Source organism: Pectinophora gossypiella, chromosome 1 (genome assembly GCF_024362695.1).
Source record: "Pectinophora gossypiella chromosome 1, ilPecGoss1.1, whole genome shotgun sequence".
Lineage (NCBI taxonomy): Eukaryota > Metazoa > Arthropoda > Insecta > Lepidoptera > Gelechiidae > Pectinophora > Pectinophora gossypiella.
Genome location: NC_065404.1, coordinates 11,863,982 through 11,879,243, shown reverse-complemented (window position 1 = coordinate 11,879,243; position 15,262 = coordinate 11,863,982). Strand labels below are relative to the sequence as shown.

Sequence of the window (15,262 nt, the reverse complement as noted above, 5' to 3'; positions counted from 1 at the left end):
ACCGAACCTGGGACAATCAGTAGAGCAATGATTTATTGTATGTATTTTTCGGATTTCTAGACACGAAAGATAATTTAATTAGTTATAGTTCACTGAGACTTCACTTTCAATGTGGCTAGATACGACTTTGATTTCATTATCTAGTTAGGTAGTCTCACAGAATATATTTTTTTCCGAAATACCTAACATCAGTAGGCCTTTTCTGCCATTTCCATAAATTTCCACTCCAATGAATTTACTAAGGTTTTTACGTTTTTATTCTTATAAACTTTTACAAATAAACAGGTACCAACTTAGATAATGGCCCCGATTCCTGCAGACATCTCTTAATTTTACTTTAAGTTATACCTGTCATTTTCTTATCCGCCGAAAAGGAAAGGGACGGATGATTGACAGCTCTTAATTTTAGGAAGAATGAGTAAATAAATGAATAACCCGGGCGAATTTTTAGACGGTTGTTTTAGATTTGTGCTTAAAATTGACGTGTGTTCCATAAATTTTATGCTTGTCGATTACCCGTCCCTTTCGTTTTCGGCGGATAAGAAAATGACAGATATAACCTAAAATAAAATTAGATGGTGTTTACAGGAATTAGCACCAATGTGTTGGTAACATCCAACAAATAATATTTATTACTTATTATTGAAAAAAATGGCAATACTTTTTCTCCCTTCTTTATCTACGATCAACGAACTGTAAATAACGTATATTGTGTGGGCGTAATTAATTATATAACGTGGTCAACTCAAAGTCGCTGTATTTTTTATCATCCTCTACACTAGGTAGAGCACAATAACATCTGTGTGCGACATAATGTGTTAATCACCAAGTAGACATGCAGTCAATCAAGCGCAACATCGGTTCAAGGACATTCCATAGAAAACAAAGAAACTAAACCGTTCATGACTTCATATAATTTCCAGAACACTATTCTTATTCGCAAACAATTCACAGCTATTTAGTGGAACCGTTGTTCTTGTTTATATAAACAACAGTTTCCCTCGGTTTCAACAGAACGAAATATACAAGAAAACATATATAACTCAATAACAAACTAAATGTTATTACGTTTACTACGTACATACTCCACCAATCGCCAAAATCGTTGCCTATGTTGGCCCAGAGGGCTGTGAATATAATGGTCTCTATTGTGCACACTATGATCCAAAACACATGCCACACGCGCACGTGCCGGAAACGGATCTTGAACTCCATCAAACAGAACAAGTATATGAACGCCAGGAATATGTAGAAGCCCCTCCTCACGGTACTCGCTTGAGGGACAATTAGGAACAGCAGCATTATTTGGTAATGCGACATCAGGATTATGATCGCTATGACGGGCACGCAATTGATAAATGCGGCCATCGAGAGCAACCGTGCCACGAAGAATGCGTACCATCCTAGGAACTGTATGAGAGCTGCCGACGCATCCTGTGGCTCTAGCCCTCGCATGTAAGACCGCGGCACTCTCCGAGGAAGCTCGGGCTCTTCCGGTATTACATACTGCTCCCCATATTTATATCTAGGAGGCGCTGAAAGCCATGACGGAATGGACTCCGCATTCTCAACCATTTTCTCTGCCCATGCCGCCAAAGACATGGGCCGGGGTGCCGGTATCGCCGGCGGTGGTACTATCTCAACTCTTTCAATCGTGAACTGCGTGTCTCGGCGTCTCGGCGCTACTCTATCTATGATCGAAATAGGCCTCACGTACTCATTGTCACTGTTCAGTGATGGCCTTGGAGAAGTGTCACTAAATACACCGGGGGGTAAGTAGTCTGAGCTTGTCCCAGAATCCGAGTAATCGTCTTCCCAGGGCGACTTTTTGTCCTCCATTGGAGAAAATTGTATCAAGTCGCTGTTTACATCAGATCTAACTTCAGCAGCTTTTTCTGACGTAAAAGATTGTTTCTTCAAAATGGGTTCGTAGATTGGCTCCTCATTTTGTTCTTCGACTTTTTCCTCCTTGTAATCGGAAAAGTCTTTAGTTGTAATATTGACTATCCAAGGATATTTCCGGCCGCAAAGTTTCTCCCTCTCAAAACGCCTGTACATCGTAGCTGTACTGGCCATTCTTAGCATGGATGCGATTATGCTTACAGCTTGTACTGATACTGAAAAGTACAAAACATGTTTTGAATAAAGAGGTAAGGTATAAAATACATATTCACTCTCTCGAATTCCGAACGTAGATGCTCATAATAAAATACCCTTGGGGTTTCTAAACTTAATAAAAGTAATTTACTTAGCACTCAATGGACGTGGACGTGTCATAAAACACATTGCAACCTACTGAGTAGAATAATGTGTCAGGTAGGTACTTACCTAAATGTGAAAATGTTTTCTAGTATTTGTAAGTAGTAGACCTGTGCCTTCAAAAACATAGCTACGATACGTACCTTTTTCAAAAACCGGGTCATTAAAACGAGCCATCAGATCGAGAATGTTGACCAGGGCATGTGGTGCTGAGTGGATGAAGGCTTGAAGAAACAGGTAGAGTTCCATGGGCGCTGGTGCTCTCGCCGTGGTCAGTGCTTCGCGGATCCTATCCTCGTCGTCAGCTCGAGTAGCGTACACGGCTTCTGTCCACCAGAATATCTGGTGACAGTATCTGTAAACGAATATAGTTTTACTGTTTATTATTTCATAAGTGTCAAACACACCCTTGTATCACACCCCTGATACTGCATATAAAAATCTCATTCTTACCGTGTGCTGCCTAACGCGTAAGTGCGATCAAGGAACAGTCCGCGCGCTTACGACCGCACAAAGGTAGGCAGCGATACGAATTTGTGGCGGACGGACCCAACTAGTCGGCCAGCTAGTTCCGCCCACATGCAACAGATGGCGCCACATTCAATAATGCAGTCTTCAACCAGTCGTGAAACGCGATATCAAAGTTTACACAGCAAGACTCATATTTTAGGTTGAATGTGTTAGACGGAAATTAAACTAATATGATTTTGGAATCACAGTTTACTTTAATGAGGTTTTCCACTAGATTTGACAAGATTAATATAACAACAACTGAAAACGACCCGGTGAACACAAACACAGATTAACAAGAGAGAAAGAAATATGGCGACACCGGTAAAGGTAGTAGGTAGTGCCAACCAAAAATACATTTAATCATAGAGGCGGACGGGCGCTCGGATTGGCCGTCCGCTGCGTGTTTGTAAATGTGCGTTATTTAAAAGTAGAGGTGCCACATCCTCCCCCTTCAAGTCTCCAGACCGTCCCGGTCGCGACTTGGGTCTACCCTTCTTACGTGACACCACCGGCGCGGTATCACCCGAGTAAGGAGTGAGAAGACTGGTATGATATTTACCTCGAAGAGAACCCTCAGCATCCTCCAACTCGTAGGTAGTAGCCGAAACCACTCTACGCACCCGAAAAGGTCCGATACGACGTGGGCTGAACTTCTTCGTGACTCCTTTTGCAGCATCGCTTAGAGCGTGATTAGTGACAAGGACACGATCACCCACCTGGAAACGAATACCCTCTCGACGACTCTGGTCGGCGGTTTCCTTGCGGAGGTCTTGTTGATGCTCTTGCCTAAAACGTACCTCTTTCAAAGTCTCTACAAATCTTCGCAAATATGGAGTGATTTGCGGGACGAAATTTTCCTTCTCCACAATGGAGCGGATATCGTTAATAACATCGTAGGGAGAACGCAGTTCCCTAGCGAAAGTTAAATAAGCGGCCGTATGACCGGTGAATTGATTATATGTAGTGTTAAGTGCGAACCTAACAGCACTTAAATGTTGAGGCCAATCTCGGTGGTCAGAATTCACGATAATCGCCAGCATAGCCTCTGTTTTTACGCTCAGCAGGGTTGGCCTGGGGATGGTAAAATGGCGTCAAGTTTTGTGCGATCCCTAAAGCGAACATGCATTTCTGCATCACGGCGGACACAAATTGAGTCCCGTTATCCGAGATAATACGACGCGGAAGTCCGTATCTTAGGAAAAACTCTTCAATAAGGACGCGTGCACAAGCCTCTGCAGTCGCCTCCTGTAACGCATACAGCTCGACCCAGCGCGTTGATACATCCTCCACCAGAAAGATCCACCTCTCTCCTCGACTTCCTTCCGGAAGTGGACCAAAAAGGTCCATAGCCAATACCTCAAACCGTTGGTGTAACACAGGCGTTTGCAGCAAACCAGCTGGTTTCTGGTTGCTCGGCTTGAAAGCCTGGCAAAGGTCACAAGACTTCAAATACTGCATCACATACTGCCGCATCTGGGGAAAGAAATAACGCTCCTTGATCTTTTTAAGAGTCCTATCTACACCCAGATGACCAGCTGTAGGCGCGTCGTGGAGTTGCTTCATAAGCTCCTCTCGCATCGACTGCGGAACCACTAACTGCGGCTCCTCTGAGTCACCATCGGGATCCACCCGATATAACACCCCCTGGGAAACATAATAGCCTCTATCAGTCCAGCGCGTAAAACCCTGATCCTCTTCCTCGAAGTCCTTCAAGATCCTCGCGATCTCCGGATCCTCCAACTGAGCAGCACGGATTTCAACAGGCCCGCGGTGAGGTAAGTCTACTGAAACAGGACAAATGGAACAGGTCTCCCGCTCTTCCGAAAACTCTCCGACTGGTCGACTAAGTGTGTCTGCAACGACATTAACACGCCCAGGTGTGTATTTTAGTTTTAAGTTATATGACTGAATTTTCATAGCCCATCGAGCAAGACGTCCACTCGGTGTCTTTATCGACAGAAGCCATTTTAATGGCTGGTGGTCAGTACCAATAATTACAGGCGAACCCTCTACATAACCCCGGAAGCGCTCTAAAGCCCAGATCACGGCTAACGCTTCACGCTCTGTCGTGCTGTAGTTGCGTTCAGCACTTGTGAGTAGCCGACTGGCATATTCTATGGGTCGTTCTGTAGTGGGGCTGTCTCCTTGCATAAGCACTGCTCCGAGTGCATGAGAGCTAGCATCCGTTCGAAGGATAAATGGTCGACTAAAATCAGGTTGTTGAAGAATTGGCGCGGAGGCTAACCGACCTCTGAGTTCCTCAAAAGCTCGAACTTGCGGATCTTCCCATACCCAACACTGATTCTTTCGAGTCAACATCGTCAACGGTTGAGCTATCTTAGAAAACTCTGGAATGAATTTCCGAAACCAAGAGCAACTCTGTAAAAATGTCCTCAACTCCTTAAGATTTCTTGGCGGATCCCTACACAACACGGCGGATACCTTGTCGGGGTCAGGCTCAATGCCCTTTGCCGAGACGACATGCCCGAGGTAAGTTACCTTATCTCTCGCAAAGACGCATTTCTCTCTGTTCGCTCGCAAGCCGAACAGGCGAAGTCGATCAAGGACACGTCGAAGATCCTCCAAGTGTGACTGTAGGTCAGATGAGATGACAAGTAAATCGTCCAAATAGGCGAACACGCACACCTGCATACCTGTTCTAAACCTATCAATAAGGCGTTGAAAAGTCGCTGGCGAGTTTTTTAAGCCAAATGGCATCCGACGAAACTGAAACGTTCCAAAAGGAGTCGTAAAAGCAGTTTTATGTCGATCCTCTGCAGCGACAGACACCTGCCAATAACCTGCACGAAGATCTAGCGTGGACATCACGCAAGCACCTGAAGCAGGCGCTACCACTGACGAAGACAACAACTCGTCAATGAGCGGAAGAGGATATTTATCGGTCCGAGTCACGGCGTTCAACCGGCGATAATCCACGCAGAAACGGATTTCTCCGTTCTTCTTGGGAACCAAGACAACCGGCGAGGCCCACTCTGACTCAGCCTCCTCAATAACTCCTTCTTCCAGCATTTTGTCAAGTTCAGCACGAACGATTTCCTTTTTAGCTGGTGATAGCCTGTACGGCGGCACGGCGACTGGAGCGCTGTCACCCGTATCGATACGGTGTACTGCATACTCAGTAGGCGCTCCCCCTGGAGCGAAGACATCTGCGTACTCATCGAGTACCTTAGAAATCATCTTCCTTTCCGACGTCGTCAACATCGTACCTTCATCCTCACGCAGACTTAAAGATGACACAGCCTCCACGTGGTTAACTTCAAAGCTGAAAGGGAAAGAAACGCCCTTGAGCCTATCCAAAGTATACCTACCATGCTGGAGGTCAAGTATCATACCAGTTCTATATAGAAAATTGGTCTCTAATAGGGTATCCGTGGCACCAGGCAACACCACAAATTCGGTGGGCACCACTACACCATTTAATTGAACATCAGCTGTAGCAATCTCTACTAACTGGTCAATTATAGTTCCATTAGCTAACTTAATTTCTAAGTTCTTACTACTAAATGTGTGTCCGTTTTCACAAAGAACCTTTTTTAACGATTCACTCGCGACAGATATTTTCGCACCAGTATCGACAAGCACTTTACCAACTGCACCATGCACTTTAATTTCTACCATTGGCCGTGGTTGTGAGTCCAAAGACTTTAAATCCACAGTTTGGAACGATGTTGTCCACGTCGTCGGCGCTGGATGCTGAGCCGTCGCCTTACACGTAGTACAGTTAGCTCTGATGACGCCAGGCGCACCGCACCCAAAGCATACCAAGGCGGGGGATGGTGACTTCACCTCGACGTTGCTCTCGCTGTGCTCTCTAGGAGACCTCTTAGCCAGTTTCGGGCAAGCAGACCGTTCGTGTCCAACTTTCTTACAATATTTACACCGGGGCTGTCCCTTGGCATGACTCATAGAAGTAGATGGAGATGAAGATCCGAAGGTAGATGAGGTAGTTGCACCAGGAGCTGAAGAAGACGCGGTTGGCGCACGTGTATGGGAGCGCACCCGTTCCTCATCAAATAAATCCTCGACAGCGCGAACCTTCTCTAAGAGCTCAGCGAACGAAGAGAACGATGACCTTGGCACTCTTTCCCGTATACGACGACTAAGGATACCGTAGACCATATCAATCTGAACTGGGTTCTCTGGCAGTGTATTCGGAGGCAGCTGTGCTATCAAGGCTCTAGCTTTCGTTATAAAAATATCTGTTGGTTCTTCTCCCTGGACGCGAGCAAAGATTTCTTTATATATCTTATGTGGGGGAAGGCGAACTCCATAAGTTTGTGTCAGTAAGTACAGAGCCTCAGTCCAAGTAGCAACTGAAGATTTCACGCCTTTCCACCATGTCGCTGCTAAATCTGTTAAAAGCATTGGTAATCCTCTTAATGCTATGTCGTCGTCCATCAGTACACAGTCTTTGTAAATGCATATAGCATCGATGAATGCACCCACATCAGAATCCCGTTTTCCATCAAATCTGGCGGTACATCCTGCAAAATTACTTGTAGAAGATGGTTTCATCATCGACATCATTCGATTAAACTGTTCATCTGTCATTGCAAACATCGGTTGTGGTACAGGAAACCCTGGAAAACCAGGTATAGGCGGCGACTCCTGTGGAGCAGGCGAAATGTTCTCTGAAGGCGTGGTCACGCCCCCATGCGCATCCTCTGGCTGCTGTGTCACAGTATCAATACGCCCCAAACTATTGGCCCTAGACCGTGTCAACACCATTTTTCTTGTTTATTTTATGAAGTACACAACAACAAAAGTTTATAAACAATCCCGTCTTATCACAAAATACTATACTAGTCTTTATCACTGATAAGATTCCGGATGTAAAAAATATAAAGTTTATAATAATGAGAATCACGTTCACAAAATATGGGAATCACCCAACAATTAAAATGTCTCTTCTTATCACAAACCTCTGTTTTCACTGATAAGATTCTATTTGGAAAATAGAACATGTAGAAAGTTATTTAAAATATTCACTAATTAAGAGTTCAATATTATTTTTGTTATCACAAAAGTTTGCAACTTTATCACTGATAATTGAGGTTATTTATTTTAAAATGTTCACCAATTTTTTTTTGTAAATGTCTTAATTGTCCTGATATTATCACAAAAGTATTCTCTTTATCACTGATAACAACAGAGCTTTATAATGTTCATTAATAAAAAAGTATTTAAATTGTCCCAAAATTATCACAAAAGTATTATCTTTACAACTGATAACAATCTTTATCACTGATAACAACGGAGCTTTATAATGTTCATTAATAAAAGATTATTTAAATGTCCCAATATTATCACAAAAGTATTATCTTTATCACTGATAACAACGGAGCGTTATAATTTTCATCAATATTATATTGATTATTGAAAATAGTCCTAATATTACCACAAAATATCTAACTTTATCACTGGTAGGTATAGAACTTTATAATGTTCACCGATGGGTTCAATGTTCTCAAAATGATTCTATAGTCCAAATTATACAGATATCACTGCAGAACTTTTCCAGAGTTCAGTCTTAGGTAAGATGTCAAATCAATAGTAAAAGTAAGGTCACTTCCCTTGTATGCCGGCTAATGTAAACCACGGGGCGCGCGGCGCTCGGCGCACGCTCAGCCTCGGCCCTTAGCGTTCGCAGGCAAGCGTTACAAATGCTCAGCCTCGGGGAATTCCCGTCAGGCGAACAAATGACAATGACAACCGACGTTCCGCCCGCCAGCCAGCTCTTCAGCCGCGGCGGTCAGGCGAAACCAGGAACGTCTAACACACTCACACACAAAGTACAACGCGGCGGATGCGTGATCAGTTCAGATCACCAGAATCCCAAGCACGTGTTTCACTGTTCAACACTTCACAATGTTCACAAAGTTCAACTTTCATTCGAACTCGTTTGTTCGTGCCGAACGTTGGGCAGCCAAATTTAGGTTGAATGTGTTAGACGGAAATTAAACTAATATGATTTTGGAATCACAGTTTACTTTAATGAGGTTTTCCACTAGATTTGACAAGATTAATATAACAACAACTGAAAACGACCCGGTGAACACAAACACAGATTAACAAGAGAGAAAGAAATATGGCGACACTGGTAAAGGTAGTAGGTAGTGCCAACCAAAAATACATTTAATCATAGAGGCGGGCGGGCGCTCGGATTGGCCGTCCGCTGCGTGTTTGTAAATGTGCGTTATTTAAAAGTAGAGGTGCCACAATATATACAACTTCCAACATAACACCGTTGGATCGTCGATCCCTAGTCACACTACCAGCTCGTGACTAGCGGGGTACTATGTTCAGTTCGGTACCCCGAAAATATCATTTGGCGGCAGCACACCCACGGCGCCAAAAATTGAAGCGGGCGGAAGAGTTATATATAAAACGGTAGAATTTATAAATTCTTTATTCTATGCTCATAACACATACATACATAAACCTATATACGTCTCATACATAGGCCTATATACGTGTCAATCAACCGGGGTCTGGAGCATTGGCGCATTTTCTTTTTGGCTCTACCTTTCATAAAGATGCAACTGACCTGCCAATCGCGGCGATAGGGAAGAACAAGCAGTTGAGAAACTGCATGGCGATCCATTTTAGTTCCTTCTTCTCAACGTTGATCGAAAAAGCTGACAGCTCGGTCTGCAGGTTCGGTGGTGGGGAAGCCAGAGTAAACACCAGGGATATGACCGCTGGCAACGACATCAGAACTATGCAGAAGGCCCCTACCCTGTTACATAACAGATAATATTAAAACAAATATTCTTTATTGTACTACTAGTTACATTACAAACATGAAATGGATGTTAACAAGGGAGGACTTATCTCTAAGAGAGATCTCTTCTACTTAACCCAGAGATAGCTGCGGGAGAACAATAATAAACCTTCTTCTATCGTGTGGGTTGTGAGGTGGAGTACCAACCTCATCAACCCTGGTGTCAGGGTTACTATTGAGCCGCCAAAAGCCCCTGACATAACTCATGTAACGACTACTTACTTCCATAGATCAACGGCATAACGGAGGTTACGTTAAACCGTACAATATTAGTTCCCTAGACTCTGTGCTCTAGGAAGATAGGTAAGTAATTTTGGCTTATAAGTAAGTAAGTATAATAAGTACTTTTCTTAATAACGAAACTTTCAACTTACCCACTGTGTCCATTATTATAATGCTCGTAGATGAGCGCAATGTCATAGCACATAACAGTGAGATATACTATGAGTCCTCCACATGAGGGTAAGACTCGGTGGAACAACAAAGCCTGCCAAGCCGGCAGCCTCCATCCTAACACCTCCCCTGAGACTTCCTTATCTAACTCACAAGCCACCATGTCATCTATAAGTCACTGTCATTTATCAAAGTTTGCAAGGATAGTCTCTCCGAGTCTCGTAGGTAGTAGGTAGGTACCTTCACTATTCCGGCGGAACCTGCAAAAACATTCCACTCAAGTTGGTTAATCCTTTCACCACAATGGCAATGACAAGCACATTAGGATTATGGCATCGACTCTTACCTTCATTATAGAGACACTTCACAGTTTACATCTTTGTCATAGAGTAATCAATAACTTAAACATAAAACGTTCACTGTCCGCACCAATTCCAAAAACACTAAATACTATTATTATTTTACGACAATTCGAGACCACAGTAATTATTTGAAAATGTGTTTTGTTTTCAACAAATGAAAAAAGTAAAGCAAACTAGCGTCGCTGCCCACACCTATTGATAATCGAGATAAGATAACAGGTGTTGAGTCAAGCCAGATAGCTACTGACATACTTACATTGCACTGTTGTTTTATAATTACTGTACATATTATCGAAACAGTATAGTTTATTTCACCTTCTCTGCTGGATTAAGAACTATACTATCTAATTCGTTAGATTTTGAAACTTCAGCAATCTCCAGTGCATCAAAATTCAAAAATATTATCAATACTACTTAAATATTTATAATGATGTATAAGCTATGATTTATTTTAAATGAATGTTAGAACTGCATTTGATTAACTGCAAGCCATTTAGTTATTTTATTTTTTACAATTTTACATTCAGCCAATACAGTAAAAACCAATTCGACTGAAACAAACACATAATAAGACATAACAATTATTATTATTTAACTAGAATAATAGCGAAATGCCACATCTGTGAATTTGGCCACCGAACAGCTGTACAGGTCAACGTTATAATAATTATATTGTCCTTTGAAGTGTTACATACTTTGTGGTTCGTTATATTATCCAGTTTAGAACTTTAATGCCAAGGTTGTTTTCTTAATTCATGTATGCTAGTTCTATTATCTGCATAACGTTCACCTTATTACGTTCCTATTTTTTATTCGTAGCGTTCCTATAATATAACTAAAGACATTATTTTACGAAGTATTATAATGTATTTGAATAAAACTTACCAAAACTATTTTCTTGTAGTTACGCGGGAATATTTAAAATTTTCATGGGTTGGCACTCTAAATAAATAAGAATTTATTTTTTCTGTCTTTGGCAACATTGCTTTGTTTGTTGATTCGGATACATGTTCATTATATTTTAATGCGAAATCGATCGATTTTAAAATAAACTTAATTAGTACGTGTATGTAACCGAATTGTAATACCATTGTTTTGACATTTTTTATTTTTTTTTCAAATTTGAGGTTATTTACAAGAAAGACTTGAAATATTGCAAATTATAACTTGATTTAATTAGGAAAAGTTCATTGAAAAGAAATAGATATTCAACAAAAGTGCAAAATGTTTAAGAAAATGCTATCACGGACACTAATGCATTTACAGAAACCCAGTGTTTTATCCGGACAAAGCTCTGTTTGTAGAGTTACGCATTTGAGACAAATACATTGTGGAGTTTGTTTAGGTCATCCTCGACATACACCGAAACCAAACAAGCAGAGTCAAGCGACCCCGGCCATAGCCGGCAAGTACCAGGTGATAACAGAAGATAATTCGCCTGTGATCGAGCACACCGTCGATGAATTACATGCAGAAGAAAAGTATCCCCTATTAAGCGATGAATTTGATGGCATAAATCTTGAAAGTAAGGCTTCGTCTTAAATGTGTTTATAAAAAATCATAGTTGGATTACCTTCGTATTCCAATAAACAAAATTTACTTTAAAATTAAATTTTTTCAGGAGGTAAAAACGGTGTTTTTGAAATTGAAGATTTAGTAGACTTACTTCAGAGGGAGAATTCTAGAGATATATTTGTAGCTACAGTACCAAGAGAAATCAACTATTGTGACTACATTGTTGTAGTCAGTGCCCGCAGTAAGAGGCACATTCGAGCACTGGCTGAGTTTGTTAGAAAAGTCTATAAGAAAAAATGTTACAAACATGATCCAATACCAAGGCTTGAAGGGAAGGATTCTGAAGAATGGATTGCATTAGATTTAGGTAACCACAATAACAATATTTTATTTCTTATTGGATTATAAACACGAATAGGAGCCTTGTATATCATGGTGGTTGACTCAATCCCCTTTAAAAGTTGGTCTATATCTTATTAAACACATTATTAATGATGTATTATTGTATTTTCCAGGTAATATTGCTTTACACGTTTTCTCTGACAAAGTGAGACAAATATATGATTTAGAAACACTTTGGGCAGTCGGGCCCGAGTATGATGAACAAATCAACAAGAAGAGTGAAGTTGTAGAAATGTTTGAGAACTACAGTTCATACTTGAAGGACCTGAAGCCGTTGTCATAGCTGTGTAGCTCGTTCATCTGTACATAATTATAATAGTTTCTTTATCATTTTGTGTGTGTTATAGAAATTGAAAAACCATTAAAAGTCTCATATAAAATGTTTATTTTGCTTAATCATTACATTTAAGATACATAAAATGTAGATTGTATAATTCAATCACATTGTAAATAATAATGGAACAATTACAATTGTTTACATGAAAATAAACAGCACATTGTATATTGCAATACAGAAATTAATCATCAAAACAAATTGGTATTGATTTTTAATTACGGCGGATCACACAATATAATTTGATATACAAAATAACAATTTGGCATATATTATAAACTAACTCAGAATTCTAAATGCATTTGATAATATAAAATTATAAAGAATAACTGTTGACTAAGACATTCATACCACAATCACAAGATCATTATTTCAGTCAAAATGCAGTTGCACATCCTATTAATCTAAGTTTACACTAAGCAGAATAGTTTTGGAAGCAATCTATGTTAGTGCTTCTAGTTAAACTAAAAGATAAATAATTAAATGGAAGCCAATAAACATAACCGTGATTAGGAATTAAGTAGTAAATCATTATTTAGGATTGATTAAAATAAGATTGGACCACATACAAGTCTTTTGATTTTTGTTCGCCTGGAAGGTCACATACTTATAACTTGCAAAGAACAATAAAATGATTCACTATAACTTTATTGCCTGAATTAATATTTGTGCACCTTTAATGAAACCAAATATAGTTCATTAGTAACTTCCAGCTTAAACCTTATCACTTAGATTACACATACAATATTAACATGGTATCATCTACCATGAGTGTTACTGACTTTAAGCAGATCAAAAAGGCAGTTTGGCAGTTTGTCCATTACTGATTTCAAATACTGAAGCTTATAACCAAAATATGGATTAAAAAATCGTCAATTGGGTGCAAAATTTCTAAATACAATACATTCTTACAAAATACACAAATATTAAGAAGTAATTTGTGATTTTAATTTGGATCCAAAATTTTGGCTCAAGGTTAGTGCCTGTGATCGCCATAAGCCCATAAAATTTCCATAGAGACTCAATAGTCAATAATCATCAATTTTTGTGTTACAGCTAGGGCCAGCCATGGCAGCTGTATTCTTTCTAGTAAAGCCACAGGTGCTTATCATGTAAACTGTAAAGCTATCAAATTTGAAACATGGTTTGACATTACTGAAAAATGTTTTTGTTGAGACATTTGCCGTCCAGGAATATTAGGGCTTACAAAAGTCACAGACAGAAGACTAATAAATTAAGACAATATGGCCACACTTCGCCTTACACCAGCACCGGAATTGACATTGTCCAAGCTCGACCATTTCTTAATTCCATTTTTGACAACTTCAGCAGCTATTTTATCCTCCATGACCCTTGACATAGCTTCCAATTTCTGTGCCCTCTCCTTGCTCAATGGTTCACTGGGGAATGCCAGGTCATTGGCTTCAGCAAGTGTGCGTAAATCAAAGTAATACTTTGCATAAACACTTGATGGAACATTTATGTTAAATTGCAGCATTTCTAAAAACTGCCTCTCCAATTCATTCATGTCTTCTACAGTGATGTCTTTTAGGATCTGACAGTAATCTACATTCCACACAGCCTGGTCATCCCACACCTTACTCGCCAACAATATTGCTCCAAGAACTATTCTCTTCCAGTTGGAAGGTGCAATATCTAATTCAGCACAAATCAGAAGTCTCTCCAAATATACCAGAGTGATGATAGCACATTCTGCAGTTAATTGAGCAGCATTGAACAATGTTCGTACAAATTTATAAATCTGTTTGTGCTCAGGGTTGTACTTATCATAGTCATCGCTAACCCCTTCCTTACTTAAAGGGTGAAGTTTCTCATCAAAAATATCTAATCTGCGTTCTGATGTTCTATTTTTTATATGATAATAAATAGCAAGAGCAACACATTTGACAGTATTCTTAAGGTTTGGCTGAGACACTGTGCTATCATCTAAGTATATTGTAGAACAGGAACTGCTTTTCTTGAGCTTATTGTCGGCGATTTGGTGTTGACTCCGCTTTCTGGTCATGCCATTTTCTATCGAGGCTTTAGACCTTTCCATAAAAATTGTGCCAGCAATTGGATCTTGGGAGGGGTCGATGTCGCCATCGTCAGGCTCTCTCTCGCTGATGTGCTGGATGTTATTAGAGCTCACCTCTCCTTCAGGAAGATAGTCTTCGAGTTTGACGATGTCCTTCCTGATCGGCGAAGGACTGCGGTAACAACAGCAACTATTTTGGTTACCCATGGTGTATTACAAGTGGGGTTTATTAATAACAGCTCGTTATCATTCTACATTTACTGTAGCACGGCTACACACACGTAAATAGCGTGCCGATCCACAAGAATGACACAAACGACCCATAATATCTGAAACAAAAGGTAACCATGAATATTCTATTGCTGCATTAGCACTTGAAACACATCAGATTCAAAAGCTGCCGTACACTAAGATATAATGTGAATTATATAGCGCACCTTAACATTGCTAGATCTTTATATTGTATTACACATTTCAATAAAATGTAGAGCGAATCGAAGGAGAAATTCTCGGCTATCACTTTGACTGACAAATTAACTTGACAGCTCGTGACAGCATTGCGATCAGGGTTTTCACAAAAAATATATTTTAAGAAATCCATAAGCCGTATCGTACCAGTAAATAAATATTTTTGAAACAAG

At 40.3% G+C, this 15,262-nt stretch overlaps 3 protein-coding genes across 3 annotated transcripts; 1 reads left to right on the top strand and 2 right to left on the bottom strand.

Annotated features, from left to right (window-relative positions):
- Nucleotides 1-892: 892 nt before the first annotated feature.
- Nucleotides 893-10,540, bottom strand: LOC126372055 (uncharacterized). The gene is made up of 5 exons (XM_050017616.1): nt 10,317-10,540; nt 9,952-10,230; nt 9,341-9,532; nt 2,403-2,614; nt 893-2,117 (listed from the first exon to the last, which is right to left on the bottom strand). The coding sequence occupies exons 2-5, from the start codon at nt 10,131-10,133 to the stop codon at nt 955-957; spliced, it is 1,749 nt and encodes a 582-aa protein (XP_049873573.1). The 5' UTR covers nt 10,134-10,230; nt 10,317-10,540; the 3' UTR covers nt 893-954.
- Nucleotides 10,541-11,447: 907 nt separating this feature from the next.
- LOC126373572 (uncharacterized) lies at nt 11,448-12,720 on the top strand. Its single transcript, XM_050019785.1, has 3 exons — nt 11,448-11,857; nt 11,954-12,214; nt 12,363-12,720. Exons 1-3 carry the CDS (start codon nt 11,557-11,559, stop codon nt 12,530-12,532), a joined length of 732 nt encoding a protein of 243 aa, XP_049875742.1. The 5' UTR covers nt 11,448-11,556; the 3' UTR covers nt 12,533-12,720.
- A 492-nt stretch (nt 12,721-13,212) lies between these two features.
- LOC126373489 (cyclin-Y-like protein 1) lies at nt 13,213-15,196 on the bottom strand. Its single transcript, XM_050019655.1, has 2 exons — nt 15,059-15,196; nt 13,213-14,950 (listed from the first exon to the last, which is right to left on the bottom strand). The coding sequence occupies exon 2, from the start codon at nt 14,826-14,828 to the stop codon at nt 13,818-13,820; it is 1,011 nt and encodes a 336-aa protein (XP_049875612.1). The 5' UTR covers nt 14,829-14,950; nt 15,059-15,196; the 3' UTR covers nt 13,213-13,817.
- Between the last annotated feature and the right edge of the window lie 66 nt (nt 15,197-15,262).

Bases quoted from the DNA above. Each gene is read 5' to 3' on its own strand.
- LOC126372055 (XM_050017616.1), bottom strand. From the start codon at position 10,133: ATGGTGGCTTGTGAGTTAGATAAGGAAGTCTCAGGGGAGGTGTTAGGA. The intron at 9,533-9,951 runs GTAAGTTGAAAG...GTTATGTAACAG, and splicing joins TATAATAATGGACACAGTGG to GGTAGGGGCCTTCTGCATAG. The intron at 2,615-9,340 runs GTCAGTTGCATC...ATTCGTTTACAG, and splicing joins CCTATCGCCGCGATTGGCAG to ATACTGTCACCAGATATTCT.
- LOC126373572 (XM_050019785.1), top strand. From the start codon at position 11,557: ATGTTTAAGAAAATGCTATCACGGACACTAATGCATTTACAGAAACCC. The intron at 11,858-11,953 runs GTAAGGCTTCGT...AAATTTTTTCAG, and splicing joins TGATGGCATAAATCTTGAAA to GAGGTAAAAACGGTGTTTTT. The intron at 12,215-12,362 runs GTAACCACAATA...TGTATTTTCCAG, and splicing joins ATGGATTGCATTAGATTTAG to GTAATATTGCTTTACACGTT.
- LOC126373489 (XM_050019655.1), bottom strand. From the start codon at position 14,828: ATGGGTAACCAAAATAGTTGCTGTTGTTACCGCAGTCCTTCGCCGATC.